Source organism: Lipophrys pholis, assembly GCF_963383615.2.
Source record: "Lipophrys pholis genome assembly, chromosome: 9".
Classification (NCBI taxonomy): Eukaryota; Metazoa; Chordata; class Actinopteri; order Blenniiformes; family Blenniidae; genus Lipophrys; species Lipophrys pholis.
Window position 1 is genome coordinate 3,377,959 of NC_137639.1, and position 14,956 is coordinate 3,392,914.

The 14,956-nt window shown below is 42.0% G+C and overlaps 1 protein-coding gene across 1 annotated transcript; it reads left to right on the forward strand.

The window, feature by feature from the left end:
• Positions 1-1,339: 1,339 nt before the first annotated feature.
• rbm42 (RNA binding motif protein 42) lies at positions 1,340-14,806 on the forward strand. Its single transcript, XM_080471201.1, has 12 exons — positions 1,340-1,406; positions 3,240-3,296; positions 5,812-5,938; positions 6,064-6,133; positions 7,619-7,687; positions 8,660-8,814; positions 8,964-9,134; positions 9,483-9,617; positions 10,595-10,712; positions 11,152-11,249; positions 12,996-13,092; positions 13,264-14,806. The coding sequence occupies exons 2-12, from the start codon at positions 3,241-3,243 to the stop codon at positions 13,374-13,376; spliced, it is 1,209 nt and encodes a 402-aa protein (XP_080327327.1). The 5' UTR covers positions 1,340-1,406; position 3,240; the 3' UTR covers positions 13,377-14,806.
• Positions 14,807-14,956: the final 150 nt, after the last annotated feature.

Consider the following 14,956-nt stretch of genomic DNA (forward strand, 5'->3'; position numbering starts at 1 on the left):
ATTAGTTCTCCGACAGAAAATTTCTTCACCAAATGGACCGTCTTCAGCAGCCTCACAGTGCCGCGCTCTGGGAGGTGATGGAGGCCAGGGGTGTAGCTCAGGAAGTTACGGTGCAGGTTGTATTGACTTTCGAAGTAAACCGGCGTACCGGAAGAAAACCGCACACACGGAGAGAGAACATAAAAAACTCCACACAGAAAGGCTGCCGGGATTTGCACTAGGACCCTTTTTTTGTTTTTTAACTGGGACCTTCTGGCTGTGAGGCGAGTGGCAGTGGACTAATTTACACGGACGTCGTGCCTACATCGTGCCTACATCGTGCCTACATCGTCCTCAAATTCTATCAAATTGCTGTAGGGGTCAACCCCACCGCACTCCTATATCTTACCGTGGTACCTCGCTTTATCTGGAATGTTCAATCCTTGATAAATTTGCGAAAAATCTCATGAATCCGATACGAAGATATGTTCTTATGCAGCTGTATACATAAAAGAGGGCGGGCCCAAGCGAATCGGAGAGGATCATGGGAAATCTGACGTCAGTTGCAAACGATCTATAGACGTTGATATTGTTGTATTTTGAAGGCGAGCTTAAGCCAGGGAATAGATAGCATTTTCCAGCTCATCTATGTCCCAAGTTCATGTTATATGAACTAAACACAACAACAAAAAATATGTTTTTCCTACCTGTGGAAGGTAATCCCTTCACGCAGTCGATTGTCCTTATTATGTCTGTTTGTACAACCAAAAGCAGAACAGTGATGCAGAGACACACTGACGTCTGTTCCTGAGGGGTCTAGTGTATATGTCTATGGGCCCGACTCTCTTCATGACGTCACCCTCAGTTCTTCTTCTTCTTCTTCTTCTTCTTCTTCTTCTTCTTCTTCTTCTTCTTTTTGGTTTAACAGCAGTTTGCATCCATGTTTGTTGCATTACCGCTGTGTGCTGGTTCTACCTCTCTATGTCATTCTCTATGTCATCGTGTGATCAGGTATCGACTCGTCACCCTGAACAGAAAGACCCGTCCACAGCCCTTGCTGATTTGCATTGTATTGCTTTTGTCTTTTCCAGATGGCTTGACTCAACGAGTAATTGCAATGACAAAAAGCAAATGGAAAAGACAAAACAGGAGAAGCATTGACAAAATGGAATAAACAAATACAAGATAGAAAAAGAATATGACTACCTTTGTATATTTTTTGTATTATTGATTCTCTTTGTATTTCTACATTTATTTCCGTTTCATTTGGGCACTCCTGTGATTCCATAGAACAACTCATGTTGTAGTACACCCCTGTACCGCAGGAGGGCGGTGTCCGCCTGATTGTAGTTTGGACTCCGCCGATGAGGCGTGAGAAGAAGAAGGAGGAGGTCAGCCTGAGACTGGGGTAGCAACATTAGCTTCAAGTAAGTGTTTTAATCTGCTATGTTCCGACCTAAATAACAATGTTTAAGGGTTCCCTCGATTATTTCGCAATCACATTGAAATAATTTCACTGGGGAGGAATGAAGGCGGCCGTTATATAGATGATAACCACCGTTAGCTAGCTTCAACTACAGCCTGCGCGTGGAGCTCGTATTAAACTGTGATTGGCAAGATGAGATATGTTTTGATAACATCAGCAAGAGGATTTCTTTCCAGTACAGCGCACAAAGCGTGCTCATGCGTCAATTACTGCAACAATTGGGGACCTTCATAGACTGCAGTGTGAACCACCGGTGTTTTCGTCTTATCAACGTCCGTGTTAACTGAAGACTCTTCAGTTCAAATAAACTTTATTTATATAGCGCCGAATACAACAGTCATTTCAGGCCACTGTTACAGAGATAACCCCTCTATCTCTCGCGCTCTCTCTGTACGTGAATTGTTAAAACAGGTCACTGGGTTATTAACAACATTCTGGTCATCTTGGTGATTTCACAACATCATTCTGATTTGAAGCTTTTCTGTTTATTTCAGTAACACTGCACACATGATCCCCTGTCAGGTGTGATAGGTTCATTGAAAGTGAACCGTTACAGATTTACAGTTGCAGTGTTTTATTTTCTGTAAAAACTTGCAGATACATGAAGCTGTTCTCACCGCAAAGACATTTTTGTCTCAGCTTCACTGTAACTTCTTCTATTCACACATCTGATCGCAATTTCAAACCTCATTAAATATGAAGGCAATTCTTTATTCCAAGGAGGAAACAAATCATTGTTCATCTAAAAATGAACAGATCAGGCTTAATCCCATTGTATTTATTCTTCCAAATCTCAAAGATATTATTGCAATTAATACATGTAATAAAATGGAGTGTTCTGAATCAATTAGTTTGACTTCAGCTAAAGGTGTTGTCTGTATCGTCACCTCGAGGTCTTTCTAGTCTTCCTGAGGGTGAGACACATTTTGGTTGCCTGATAACCTTGTTTTTCCTTTGTAACTTCATATGGAAACATTTTGGTTGCCTGTAGTGTTGTCACGATACCAACACTTTGGTATCGATACCGATACCACCATGTAGTTTGATACTTTAGATACTTTCCCAAATATAAAGAGAACACAAATAATGTCATTAGATCCAGCCTGTCTTCAGTAGGACCAATGTCTTTAAATAGTATGTTACTATGGAGTAATCTTTAGAACATTAAATGGCTAAAATAAAATGTTTTCATGTTATAGTCTTTTATATTACTTATTATATCATATTTATAATACTAATATTTATAATAGCTTACATTTTTTCCAAGAGCTATTTTTTTATAGGTATATAAGTTATTAGCTGTGGTTCTTTGAACTCCTTATGCAGGTATGGGTGTTTGTCCTTCAGGTGTTTAGCAGGTTAGCAGGTTAGTAGTGTAGCAGGTTAGTAGTGTAGCAGGTTAGTAGTGTAGCAGGTTAGTAGTGTAGCAGGTTAGTAGTGTTTCCAGCCTTGGCCAGACATGTTCTTAAACACTGTTTACACAGTGGAGCTTCAGTGTTGATGGAGACACTGTGCTCATTTGTTTTGAAGCCAAAGTACTTCATATAGTACTTCATATAGTACTTCTAGTACCTGTTTTTTCTACAAGTGGCAGCCTTGTGAATCTCTCTCTCTCTCTCTCTCTCTCTCTCTCTCTCTCTCTCTCTCTCTCTCTCTCTCTCTGATCAAACTAATTTGTATCCGACTCATTAAATGCATCAGTGTCTTTATTGTGATGTGTAACTCATGAAACTCTTTGTTTTGCTGGATTTAATGAAATGATTTTGTCTCACAGCATGGCGTTAAAGTCAGGAGAGGAGCGTCTCAAAGAGATGGAGGCGGAAATGGCTCTGTAAGTACAACTGGTGATGTATTTTCTGACAAGCTGTGAATTCTTCTCACATTTGAAGACCACTATTTACATTGTCTACTCATGAAAAAGTGTTTTTATTGAAATATACTTCCCATATGTATCTCCTGCCTGATGGATGGAGAGAGAGCACTAAACAGAGCAGTGAAGGAGACCCTGGATTACTGAGATTTTTCGAGCTAACTTGAATTTGTCTGAGGACAACGACACAATGCTATAAAATAATAACGGGAAAAGATTGACCGGAATATTTCCCATAAAATTTACTGCTGTATTTATTATCCACTGGGATTTTAGTTGTTTTAGTAAGAATAGCAGGCGTAACACAACCCTGACACCCAGATACCCTCCTCATGGAGCAGCCAGACTACTTTAGGCTGAAGGCTGCAAAATGCTGCTTCTGCAAGACCTGGTCACTCTCTATTGCGTGACGCAGAATAATCCAAAATTTGATATTATATTGAATAATATTCTTTATTTTCTCTTTAAAATGCATAAAACTTTGTATAAACACGTCATTGATTATAAACTTTTCATAATGTTTTCATGCATCTTTGCACTAAAACAAAGGTAACTATTTAGAGTAATCCCAAAAGGTTATATAAACCTGAAACACTGAAGCAAAACTCTTGTTTAGAGGACAAGAGACCTCCAGAAACATTTACATGCATTTAGCTGAAAATCTCAGCTGTCAAACTAAAGTCTTGGCAGAGCTTGAATTTCATGTTACACTATGTTACACTTCACAACTATCGGTCTTGTAGTGTCCCATTCATGCTGGAGATCAACAGATCACTGACATTTCTCCTTTCTCTCTCAGCTGCATCAGTGGCTCCCTCTTCTCCCCGTGCTCTAGTCTTTCTCATATCATCTTCTTCCATGGTCTAGTCTTTCCCTCTCTTGTCTCCTCCGCTTCACTTCTTTCCAGCTGTGTGTGTGTGTGTGTGTGTGTGTGTGTGTGTGTGTGTGTGTGTGTGTGTGTGTGTGTGTGTGTGTGTGTGTGTGTGTGTGTGTGTGTGTGTGTGTGTGTGTGTGTGTGTGTGTGTGTGTGTGTGTGTGTGTGTTAGGGACGTCCCGATCACACTTTTTGCCCCCGATACCGATCTGATTTTTCAAAATTGAGTATCGGCCGATACTTTCCCGATCCAATACTCACATTGCTATTGCAAATATACTCAATAGTCTATTTTTGGAGCAACTAAGACGTCTGAAGCTAAAAGCACTATTGGCAGAAACTTTGTTTCGCTAGAAATTATTGTAAAACTCATTTATTGAATCAAAATTCTTCTCAGAACGACTTAAGAACTTATTTAAACTTTATTCAGTCAGAACAACAAAACCCCAGTTACACTCTGCAGTCTTGTTTCTCTTTTTTATGTTAACTTAAACTACTTCACCTGGATTTTGTGGCAAATAAAAAACAATTAAAAATGAAAACCAGTGAATCAGTTTGACTAACATATAAAGTATAAAAACTACAACATAAACAGTATTCAGTAAAACCAATCAGAAGAACCCAATTCCACTTCAAAGTGTCTTTGGTTGGTTGGGTTGAAAATAAGTCCTAAAAAAGTGCAAATACAATAATATAAATAAATAAATAAATCTTAAACATAAAAGCTCTCAGGCTCCAATGTAACTTCTTTGTGTATTAAATCGACCGGAGCTTGTACGCCGTGGTGGGGGGGAAGAGGGGTGCGATTACGTCATCTTTTTTCCGCGGATGATCGTCTTTGCCGACTTTGCCGTCCACACCCCGGGGTTTTAGATAACAACTCTTGCTTCTCCAAAATTTCCCCGAAAAGTGATATTTGTCTTCCTGACCTCGTCTTGCTACTGTAGTACGCTACCCTGAGTGATGCGTTCAGGTGCATCACGTAACTTGGACCCACTGCGCTCTCTTTCTCCTCACGCTCGCTCGCCCATCTGACGCACCACCACGAAAGCCGTGTTTAAAACTCGTTTTTTCTTATATAAAAAAAAGGAAATCCGACCACACCCACAGGTGTGGTCAGATCTGCAACTAAATGTGGCGTTATTGACGGTTTTATACAGCGTTTACAGGGTGAACTCATGGGAAGCGCTTTTCTGCCCTGAAAAATGTTATTTTCTGTTTTTGTCGTTTTATTTTTTGCCCTGGTTTTAGTTGTGATTCTATTTGTATTGGTAATTACATATGCTTATGGATTTTTTGACTGATCTATAAGTATCATGTAATAGATGTATTACTTTCTGGACCCTATGAAGAATTGTTTTCACTACTGTGGCAACTAATGGGGTTCCTGAAACAATAAACCAGTTCTGCTTGTGTATACCATTACTCTGAAAGAGACATTTTAGTTTGAACCCGTATCCAGTATGTTTGATTTCAGAATGAAAATGCACACATCAGGAGACCTTTTCAGAGGTTTTTAATTCAGATTTAGTCTCTGATCCATAAGAGAATCAGCTAGTTAAGACAAGTTAATAACCACTTGAAATATCTGACTTTCTGTAGTTTTGAGCAAGAAGTTCTTGGTGGTCCAATATCGGTAGCAGGAAGCCAACCTGTCATGGAGGCGGTGCCTGTGGCTCTGGCAGTCCCGGTGGTGCGCCCCATTATAGGCACCAACACTTACAGACAGGTTTGTATAAAGAATGTGTTGTTTTTCTTGTGTTCTCGGTCTAAGCCATCTTTTGAGTTGTTGTTGTTGTTGTTGTTGTTGTTGTTGTTGTTGCCCCTTTTCCATCCTTTTTCTTCTTTCTTTAGGTTCAGCAGACATTAGAAGCAAGAGCTGCCAGTTTTGTTGGTCCTCCACCACCAGCTTTCGTAGGACCAGGTGAACCTAAACTCTTACCTGTGATCTGGAGATAAATAGTTAAAAACGTTGTTTGTCAAGGCTGTGTGTTGTTGACTTGAGGTAGAGTTGGTCGTTATCCACATTTTGATACCCGTAAACCTTCCCAACGTTTTCCCAGGGTATACAGTATTACCACCACTAATTTAAAATCACTTATGTCAACACCGTTTCCTCATTCAAACACAAGTCTCTCAGTACAACAATATGTCATCACATTATAAAGTGAAGCGTTTGTTATATGTTCCTATATAATAGGTAGGGGGCTGAAATTTATGATTTCTCCCACTTAAAAGGGTAGTTTGCTTCAGAAGACTGGAATTCACTCAATGACTTTGTTTCTTTTCTTTTGATAGTTGAACCGACCAAACAGGTGAAAAACCTCTAAATAAACACAAATAGAGACTTAAATGTAACTCAAGAATCAAATACTTAATTTTTTTTGACTAATAAAAATTAACCTTTAAATTAAAAAAATGGGTAATAAGTACACATTTTCCATACTTCAAATACCCCAAGTAAATGAAATACATTTTAAATCACTGCTCAATATTGATTTTAACTTTTAGCAGATTTTAACTCCTATTAACCACTCCTATGTTAAACTGCTTTTAACTTTCCTCTTTGAAGATCCACATTTTTTAAATGTTCTTCCCACCAACATGTTAACGTATAACATATTAATAAACACTTGACTAAAAACAGCTCATGGCAACCCAAATGCAAGAAACACACATCATGACCAAATCTCACCGACTCCTTCTTGTTTTTAATGCAAGCTGTTTCTGTCACAGTCTCCCTTCCCTCTTGATTTTGGAGTCCAGACTACCCGCTCACTGCCTTCTGAGTGAAAGCCTCCAAACTCTTTTGATTAGCAGATCACCTCCACCTGATGTGATGGAGCTGCTGCCTTCAGCCTGGAAGCCACACCCACCGATACCCTGATACAGTCAGGCAGAGAGGGGGCACTGCAGCTCAGCAATCACACATGCACAGTCACACACACTCATCTTCTGCACAACAATCACTTCTGTTATCACCATTCAGTCACTGCAAAGCTTGAAAAAATAGCCTCTTGCGGTCTTTCTATTCATTGTCCAGGTGAGGTGTGATCGCAGCAGGAGCAGCTGACGCTTTATTGTGCTCTCAGCTTGGTGAAAAACCAGTTGGTAAATGTTCACCAATCGCTGCTGCTCTCGTATAAAATGTGTTTTAAAATGTGTTCTAACTAGTAACTTCTACCAGTTACAAGCTATCAAGTGCTGGCCTCTAATTTGCGCAAACCTATAAAAAATATGAAAACCCTTTATTGATAGCATCATGTGAGTCCTCTTCAGTCCAGTCTGGTCCTAAAAGGATCTTTGTTTTCCCATCTGTGAACGATTGCATTGCTTTCTGTATAATAATGTATAAGTGGGCAACACCTGTTTAGTTTCTGACCCACTGACTGTGACTTATTGTTTCCAGTTCCTCCGGTACGTCCCCCGCCCCCGATGATGAGACCGGCCTTCATCCCTCATATCCTACAAAGACCCGGTGAGTCTCTGGCTCAGTTGGTTGTGGGACTGACTGGTGTGTCCAACCTGTCTCACTCGATGTTACTGAATGTTTTCCAGCTGTGGAGTGTGACGGCAGTATCAAAGCTCCACAGAGATCTAGTAACCATAGAACTTCAGTATTAGCTTTCAGTTTAGTGGAAATTAACCGAACAATAAGATTTATTGAAATCATTATTCCATGAAGCCGCCTGCATCCAGCTCCAAGTGTCTGCTGAGGAGTCCTGTGTGAATGTCCACTCTGCTACTGCAACGCCGCAATTTGTCATGTGTGGCACTAAAAGGTTTATCTAATCTAAATAGCCTTTATTAAACAATGTGTGTGTGTGTGTGTGTGTGAGGCCGTGGTCACAGTGTGGGGACAGTCGGTAACTAAAATCCTACCAGATTTCTCTCTAAGAGAAGTGGATCCAGTGGCCTTCAGCTAACAGCAAGGCAATGTGGGCCCAGTTAGACACCGAAATATTTTTCAACATTTGGACATTCCATAGTGAATTTCTGCTGCTTTCACTTTATTTCTGGACGTGTCTGAATCAAAAGCTTCAACATGGAGGAATGGAGGTGTAGAATGATAGAACGCTGCTCTACAGCCGTTTCCATGGCAACCTACGTAAACATACGCTGATCAACAACAAAAGTTCTCTTTCACATGAAGCCATTAAAAAGCTCATTTTATGGCTGAAAAATCCAAGATTTCATTTACAGTAGTTTGTAGTTTGTTTAGTAGTTACTGATGCAAAAGTCTGGCTTCATTATAAAGAAGTTCTGTGGGTAGAAAATAGTGGGGTGTCTCATAGCGGAGTGAAGTGTTTCCTAAAGGACACTGCTGCTCTGGTGGAAATAGTAGAAACGTCCTTTGGAGTTGTTGGGAGTCACAGCTCATCTCTCCAGCTGCTCTGTTCAGTCACATCAACTGTGTGTGTGCGTGTGTGTGTGTGTGTGTGTGATTTAGGCGGTCAGAGGCTGCCGATGATGCGGGGTCCTCCTATAGCACCTCCTCTGCCCCGACCTCCTCCTCCACCCCCGATGATGCTTCCTCCTTCCCTGCAGGGCCAGATGCCTCAGGGCCCTTCTCAGCCTATCCAACACATGTCTGCAGCTCCTCAGGTCAGAGCTCAGTGAAGCCTCACTCTGCGTTTTCATTCACACGGTGGTCATGTTGGCTGGTCTGGCGCTGCTTCGGCTTCACGTCAGCTCTTGCTGCTCTTGATTCTGCTCGGCCTGCTTGATGTTCCCCGTCTCTGCGTCTCGCTCAGATTGGTGAAATGGCCTCCATGATGCCACCACAGCCTACAAGACAGGGGCCCCTCCCTCCCATGAAATCTACCCCCTCAGTCATCCAGGCAGCACCCACTGTGTATTCTGCTCCTCCTGCTCCGGCTGCACCCAAGAAAAACGATGTTCGAGCTCAGCGACAAGCCAGAATGGTGAGTGACCAACATATGAAAAGGCAGACAGGCAGAATCTGGAGTCCATTTGGACCTCACTTATAAAAAGAAGAGCTTACTGCTTTCAGCAGGCTCAGAGCAAGGAGCTCCACAATAAAGTAATCCCATCACTATATAGTAATTGATCCATCACAATACAGTACATCTACACAGTCTCTCTCTCTCTCTCTCTCTCCTCTCTCCTCTCTCGCTCTCTCTCTCTCTCTCTCTCTCTCTCTCTCTCTCTCTCTCCTCTCTCCTCTCTCTCTCTCTCTCTCTCTCTCACCCCCCCCCCCCCCCCCCCCCCCCCGCTAACTTGAGATCTCTCCTGACCGTCTTCTGTTTCAGGAGGAGCTGGCAGCTCGGGTGGCCCAGCAGCAGGCTACAGTCATGGCTGCAGGTCTTCTTGATAAGAAGGAGAGTGAAGACAACAGCGTGGTCATTGGACCCAATATGCCCGAGTCTGAGCCGGCTCATGCTGAGGTACAACGTGCTCCACGCTTTCTTATTTACTGCCCCGGGTACAAACAGGTTGGACCCATGTTGGTAAAACCAAGAATGGATTTCTTTCTTTAGAAAAGAAACATTATAAAATATTTCAAAGGAAGACTGTTTCCTGTTCCACGACAAGTACCAGCATGTCTTCTAACAAACCTGCAGCGTGGGTCCCTGAGAAAGGAGAGAAACGTAGGGTCGCAGTTAAAGGTAGTGAAATGAAGCTTCATGAACCACCACGAGATGGCGCTGTCTGTTCAACGAACATGTGAAAGCACACTTTATAGCCAGTCTTTTCTTTCTAGTCTTCTAGCCTCTATCTTACAAACTAAGAGTGCCATCTGGTGGAGTCTGAATGAAAAAAGTGCTTCATGAGACTGATTTAGTGGTGAAGCCCATGTAGAAGACAAAGCCCCTCCAAATCTCCATTTCAACTTGTTGAATATCCTGGATCCTTCGCTGTCTGGGGCAGGTAGAAGGAAAGTAGAAACAGTTTCTGTCGAACCTCGATGGTACCAGACGTGTAAAAAGCACAAAGGATACATGAAACAACTATAAGTTCTGGACGACTGTCAGAGGGGGATTTTTGATGGATGGTTCAACAGATTGACCGATGACCCAGAATGCAAAGCTTTTCCATTCATGAAAGACACACAGACTGTCCCCCTCCCATTGGTGGTCCAGCACAGTTAAGGAGACGAAAAGCACATAGAAGGTGAAGCTTTCACTGCTGCTCCAGCCTGGATCTGTGGCGAGAGCTTCAACAGGGTCAGAAATATGGCTCACAGGCCAGACCCGGTCCAGACCGGCCTGCCAGACCCGGTCCAGACTCGCCCACGGTCCAGAAGAAATTAAGATGGGAGGTCTGGCTGATGGTGTCTGTGTCTGTGTCTGTGTCTGTCCCTGTCCCTGTCTCTGTCCCTGTCTCTGTCCCTGTCTCTGTCCCTGTCCCTGTCCCCCCCTAGCCTGTGGAAAGTGTCACGGAGGACAAGAAGAAGTCTAGGATTGAAAAGGTGAAGAAGTGTATCCGCACCGCAGCAGGGACAAGCTGGGAGGACGCCAGTCTGCTGGAATGGGAGTCAGGTAACTACACACAGCGAGATCATGGGATCGGAAGCTTCTCAGTATGAGGAACTGTTTTCTTTATGAAGTTTACAGGGTTTACATGTTCTTTTCCTGCTTCCATGACTTGTTTGCAGATACTCTGGTTTTGTGCCGTTTGCGTCATTTTATTTACCTTGAATTACAATGCAAAGTGCATTATAGTGAATGTATCACTATAATGCACTTTGCTGCCGTTTGACCCAAAATTTGCACTGGTGACTAAAGTAGTTCCAATCTTCTGAAACAATCCGCCATCCACGGTGTAATTTCGCAGCTGCGCTCTTTTTCAGGAGACTCAGACCTTCATTAAAAAAAATGTAGAGGATTCAAGCAAAATGTAAAACTTTTACTTTAGGAACTTCTTGAATGGACGGAAACGTTTGACTCTTTCTCACCGGGTTTTTTCTCCTCGTCACAGATGACTTCCGTATATTCTGTGGGGATCTTGGTAATGAGGTCAATGATGACATACTGGCCCGGGCCTTCAGCAGATACCCATCTTTTCTCAAAGCTAAGGTAGGTTGAGTTCAAAGAGAGAAGCAGCGGTTTTACCGCCGTCAACCTTTCTTTTGTTATTTCAGTTGCTGTTTCAGAAAGTACTCACAGCGCTTCACTTTTTGATATGTTACTTTAGTCTTTTTCCAAAATAGATACATTTTTTCCTCAACATTCTACACATATTTGCCATAATGACAACATGAAGAGTTTTTCTTAAAATGTTCGTAAATTTATTTCAAGTATTAAGTCAGAGGTTCCAGGGACTTAAGTTTTCACGGCTCTAAATTGACCTCAGGTTCTTCCTGTTTCCACTGATCCTCTTTGAGATGTTTCGACAGCTTCACTGGAGTCCACCTCTGGTCCACCTGGACAGACATACGGTGGTGTCAAAAAGTGTTTCCCCCTCATGAGTTCTTACTTTTTTTACATGTTTTACACACTTAAATATTTCAGATCATCAAACATGTAAACATTAGTCAAAGAAAACACAAGTAACCAGAAAATGCAGTTTTTAAATGAAGGGTTCTATTAATGAGGAAGCAGCTTCATGACCCAGTGTGAAGAAGAGTTTGCCCCCTAAAGCTAATAACTGGTTGAGCCACCCTGAGCAGAAACTACTGCAATCAGGTGTTTGGAATAACTTGCAATGAGTCTTTTCCGACGCTGTGGAGGAATTCTAGACACTCAACTTTGCAGAATTGTTGTAATTCAGCCACATTGGAGGTTCTGGAGCGTGAACCTTGTTTTTAAGGTCCTGCCACAGCATCTCAGTAGGATGGAGGGCAGGACCTTCACTCGGCCACTCCAAAGTCTTCATTTAGTTTTTCTTCAGCCATACAGAGGTGGACTGGCTGCTGTGTTCTGGATCATTGTTCTGCTGTAGAACCCAGGTTCTCCTCAGCCGGAGGTCAGGAACAGATGGATCTCCTTCAGGGTGTTTTGGTAGACGGCAGAATTCATGCTTCCATTGATCAGGGCAAGTCTTCCAGGTCCTGAAGCAGCAGAACAGCCCCAGACCACCCCACTGCCACCACCAGGTTTTACTGTTGCTCTGATGTTCTTTCTCTGAAATGTGCCGTTACTTTTACTCCAGATGAGACACAGAACTTCCAAAAAGTTCAACTTTTGTCTCTTCAGTCCACAGAACATTTTCCCTAAAGTCTTGGGGATCGTCAAGATGTTTTCTGGTAAAAATGAGACGAGCCTTAATGTTCATTTTACTGAGCAGTGGTTTTCATCTGGGAGCTCTGCATTCAGGCCACGTTTGCCCCGTCTCTTTCTCATGGTGGAGTCATGAACTCTGACCTTAACTGAGGCAAGTGATGCCTGCAGTTCTTTAGATGTTGTTGTGGCTCTTTTGTCGCCTCTTGGATGAGTCGTCGCTGCGCTCTGAGGGTCATTTTGGTCGGCAAAAAAGTAAGAAATCAGGAAGGCGGCAAACACTTTTTCCCACCAATGTACAGCATCGACACAAGGTCCCATAGTGGACGGTGCAGAGACGAACCAAAGGAAGTGTCTGTCGAGCTCGGAGACAGGATTGTCTTCAGGCACAAAGCTGGAGAAAGTCCAGAAAAGAAGTTCTGAACCGGCAGGACTCTTCTTGAGCTAAACTGACCTTCTCACGTTGTCATTATGTGTGTAGAGGTTTGATGTCAACAAACCAGTTGAATCCATAAAGCCGTAACATGGCAAAATATGAAATGCTGTGAACACCTTCTGGATGAACTGTGTTGCTTTGAATGCTGAATCAGTCTTTGTCGTCAGGTCGTCCGAGATAAACGGACAGGAAAAACTAAAGGCTACGGCTTTGTCAGCTTCAAAGATCCAAACGACTACGTCCGAGCCATGAGGGAGATGAACGGTCAGTCTTCCCCAAATATCTACACTCTTATTTTCTGTCGATGGAACGTTTCGTACTACTTTAGTTTTTACATCTGGGTTGGTCGCTGATACTGAGATGGACGATGTTTAGTTTGATTTGTTGCTTTCATGTGAATCTGAGCTAACGGCAGCTTTTCTTTTTGTTATCCAGGAAAGTATGTTGGCAGCCGTCCCATCAAGCTGAGGAAGAGCATGTGGAAGGACCGAAACATGGAAGTGGTTCGCAAAAAACAGAAAGAGAAGAAGAAGCTGGGCCTCAGATAGTAAATAGTTGTGATTACTTGTACTATTGTGTTTCGCTGGAGACTTTTTCCATCTCCTGTTGACTTTTTTCTTCAATAAAACCTTTTTTTTTTTTTAAGTTGTTGATATTGTCTCAATTTAGCGACTTGTGTTGGCTCCAGAATCAGAACATCGATTCTTTTCCTTTTGAAGATTCACAAAGTACAATTGTTCATTTAGATTGTCTAGTGATGAGAGGAAACAAAATATGAGTTATCAATGTTCAGAAATGTGTTTTTAAGGTTCTTTCCTGACAAAACCCACTGATTCCTACTTTCTGTCCAACTTCAGCTGTTTATCAGTCTGCTCTGTATGGTCGGGATGTCCCGATCCGATCGGTAGATATCGGATCGGGGCCGATATTGATTTGTGACTGATCGGGAATCTGCAAATCCAGCCGATCACTCCGCCGATGTAAAAAAAAAAAAGTTTTCCCGTCAGCTGCCGTAAAGCGAGCCCCGTTTGCGACCTGCTGTAAACTGCCGTTAGCAGCCTAAAGCCACTGAGAGGATCAACCAGCAGTCTGGAGGTATTTTAAGGTCGACAACCAAACCAGTCCAGCGGCCAGTTGTACTATTTGCTTCACCACAGTCCCGAGAGGTGGAGCACCAGAGCTTCACCACAGTCCCGAGAGGTGGAGCACCAGAGCTTCACCACAGTCCCGAGAGGTGGAGCACCAGAGCTTCGTTTAACACAACTAACTTGATAAGACATCTAAAAAGTAAACATGCGGCGGAGTACGCTCAGTTTACAACAACTAAAGAAAAAGCCGCAACGAAGCAGGAAACTCTCCACTTTAAAATAAAGGATTTTAAAATAAAGGATAAGTACCACAGGGGAGCGATATGGTGAAAACAAGAACCCAGAAGGTTACACTAGTTTGAAGGGAGACTGAGATATTCTCAATAAGTTTTTGAGAGAACTATGTTCAGAGTACTTTTGTCAAACAGGTTTTACCACTTTGAAGTGGAATTAAGTTTTTATAATTCACTTTGAAATGTAAATGTTTAGTGATAATTCAGGTCAAACCTCTCATACTGCTTTAAGGTAAACTGACATTTAATACACAAAGAAGTTACTTTGGAGCCTGAGAACATTTATGTTTAAGATTTATTTATTTTTATTATTGTATTTCCACTTTATTAGGACTTATTTTCAACCCAACCAGCCAAAGACACTTTGAAGTGGAATTGGGTTCTTCTGATTGGTTTGACTGAATACTGTTTATGTTGTAGTTTTTTATACTTTATATGTTAGTCAAACTGATTCACTGGGTTTCATTTTTAATTTATTTTTTTTTTGCCACAAAATCCAGGTGAAGTTGTTTAAGTTAACATAAAAAAGAGAAACAAGACTGCAGAGTGTAACTGGGTTTTTGTTGTTCTGACTGAATAAAGTTTAAATAAGTTCTTAAGTCGTTCTGAGAGGAATTTTGATTCAATAAATGAGTTTTACAATAATTTCTAGGTAAACAAAGCTTCTGCCAATAGTGCTTTTAGCTTCAGACATCTTAGTTGCTCCAAAAATACATTGCTATATATACTCAATAGTGTAAGTATCGA

Bases quoted from the DNA above. Each gene is read 5' to 3' on its own strand.
- rbm42 (XM_080471201.1), top strand. From the start codon at position 3,241: ATGGCGTTAAAGTCAGGAGAGGAGCGTCTCAAAGAGATGGAGGCGGAA. The intron at 8,815-8,963 runs GTCAGAGCTCAG...CGTCTCGCTCAG, and splicing joins ACATGTCTGCAGCTCCTCAG to ATTGGTGAAATGGCCTCCAT. The intron at 9,618-10,594 runs GTACAACGTGCT...GTCCCCCCCTAG, and splicing joins CTGAGCCGGCTCATGCTGAG to CCTGTGGAAAGTGTCACGGA.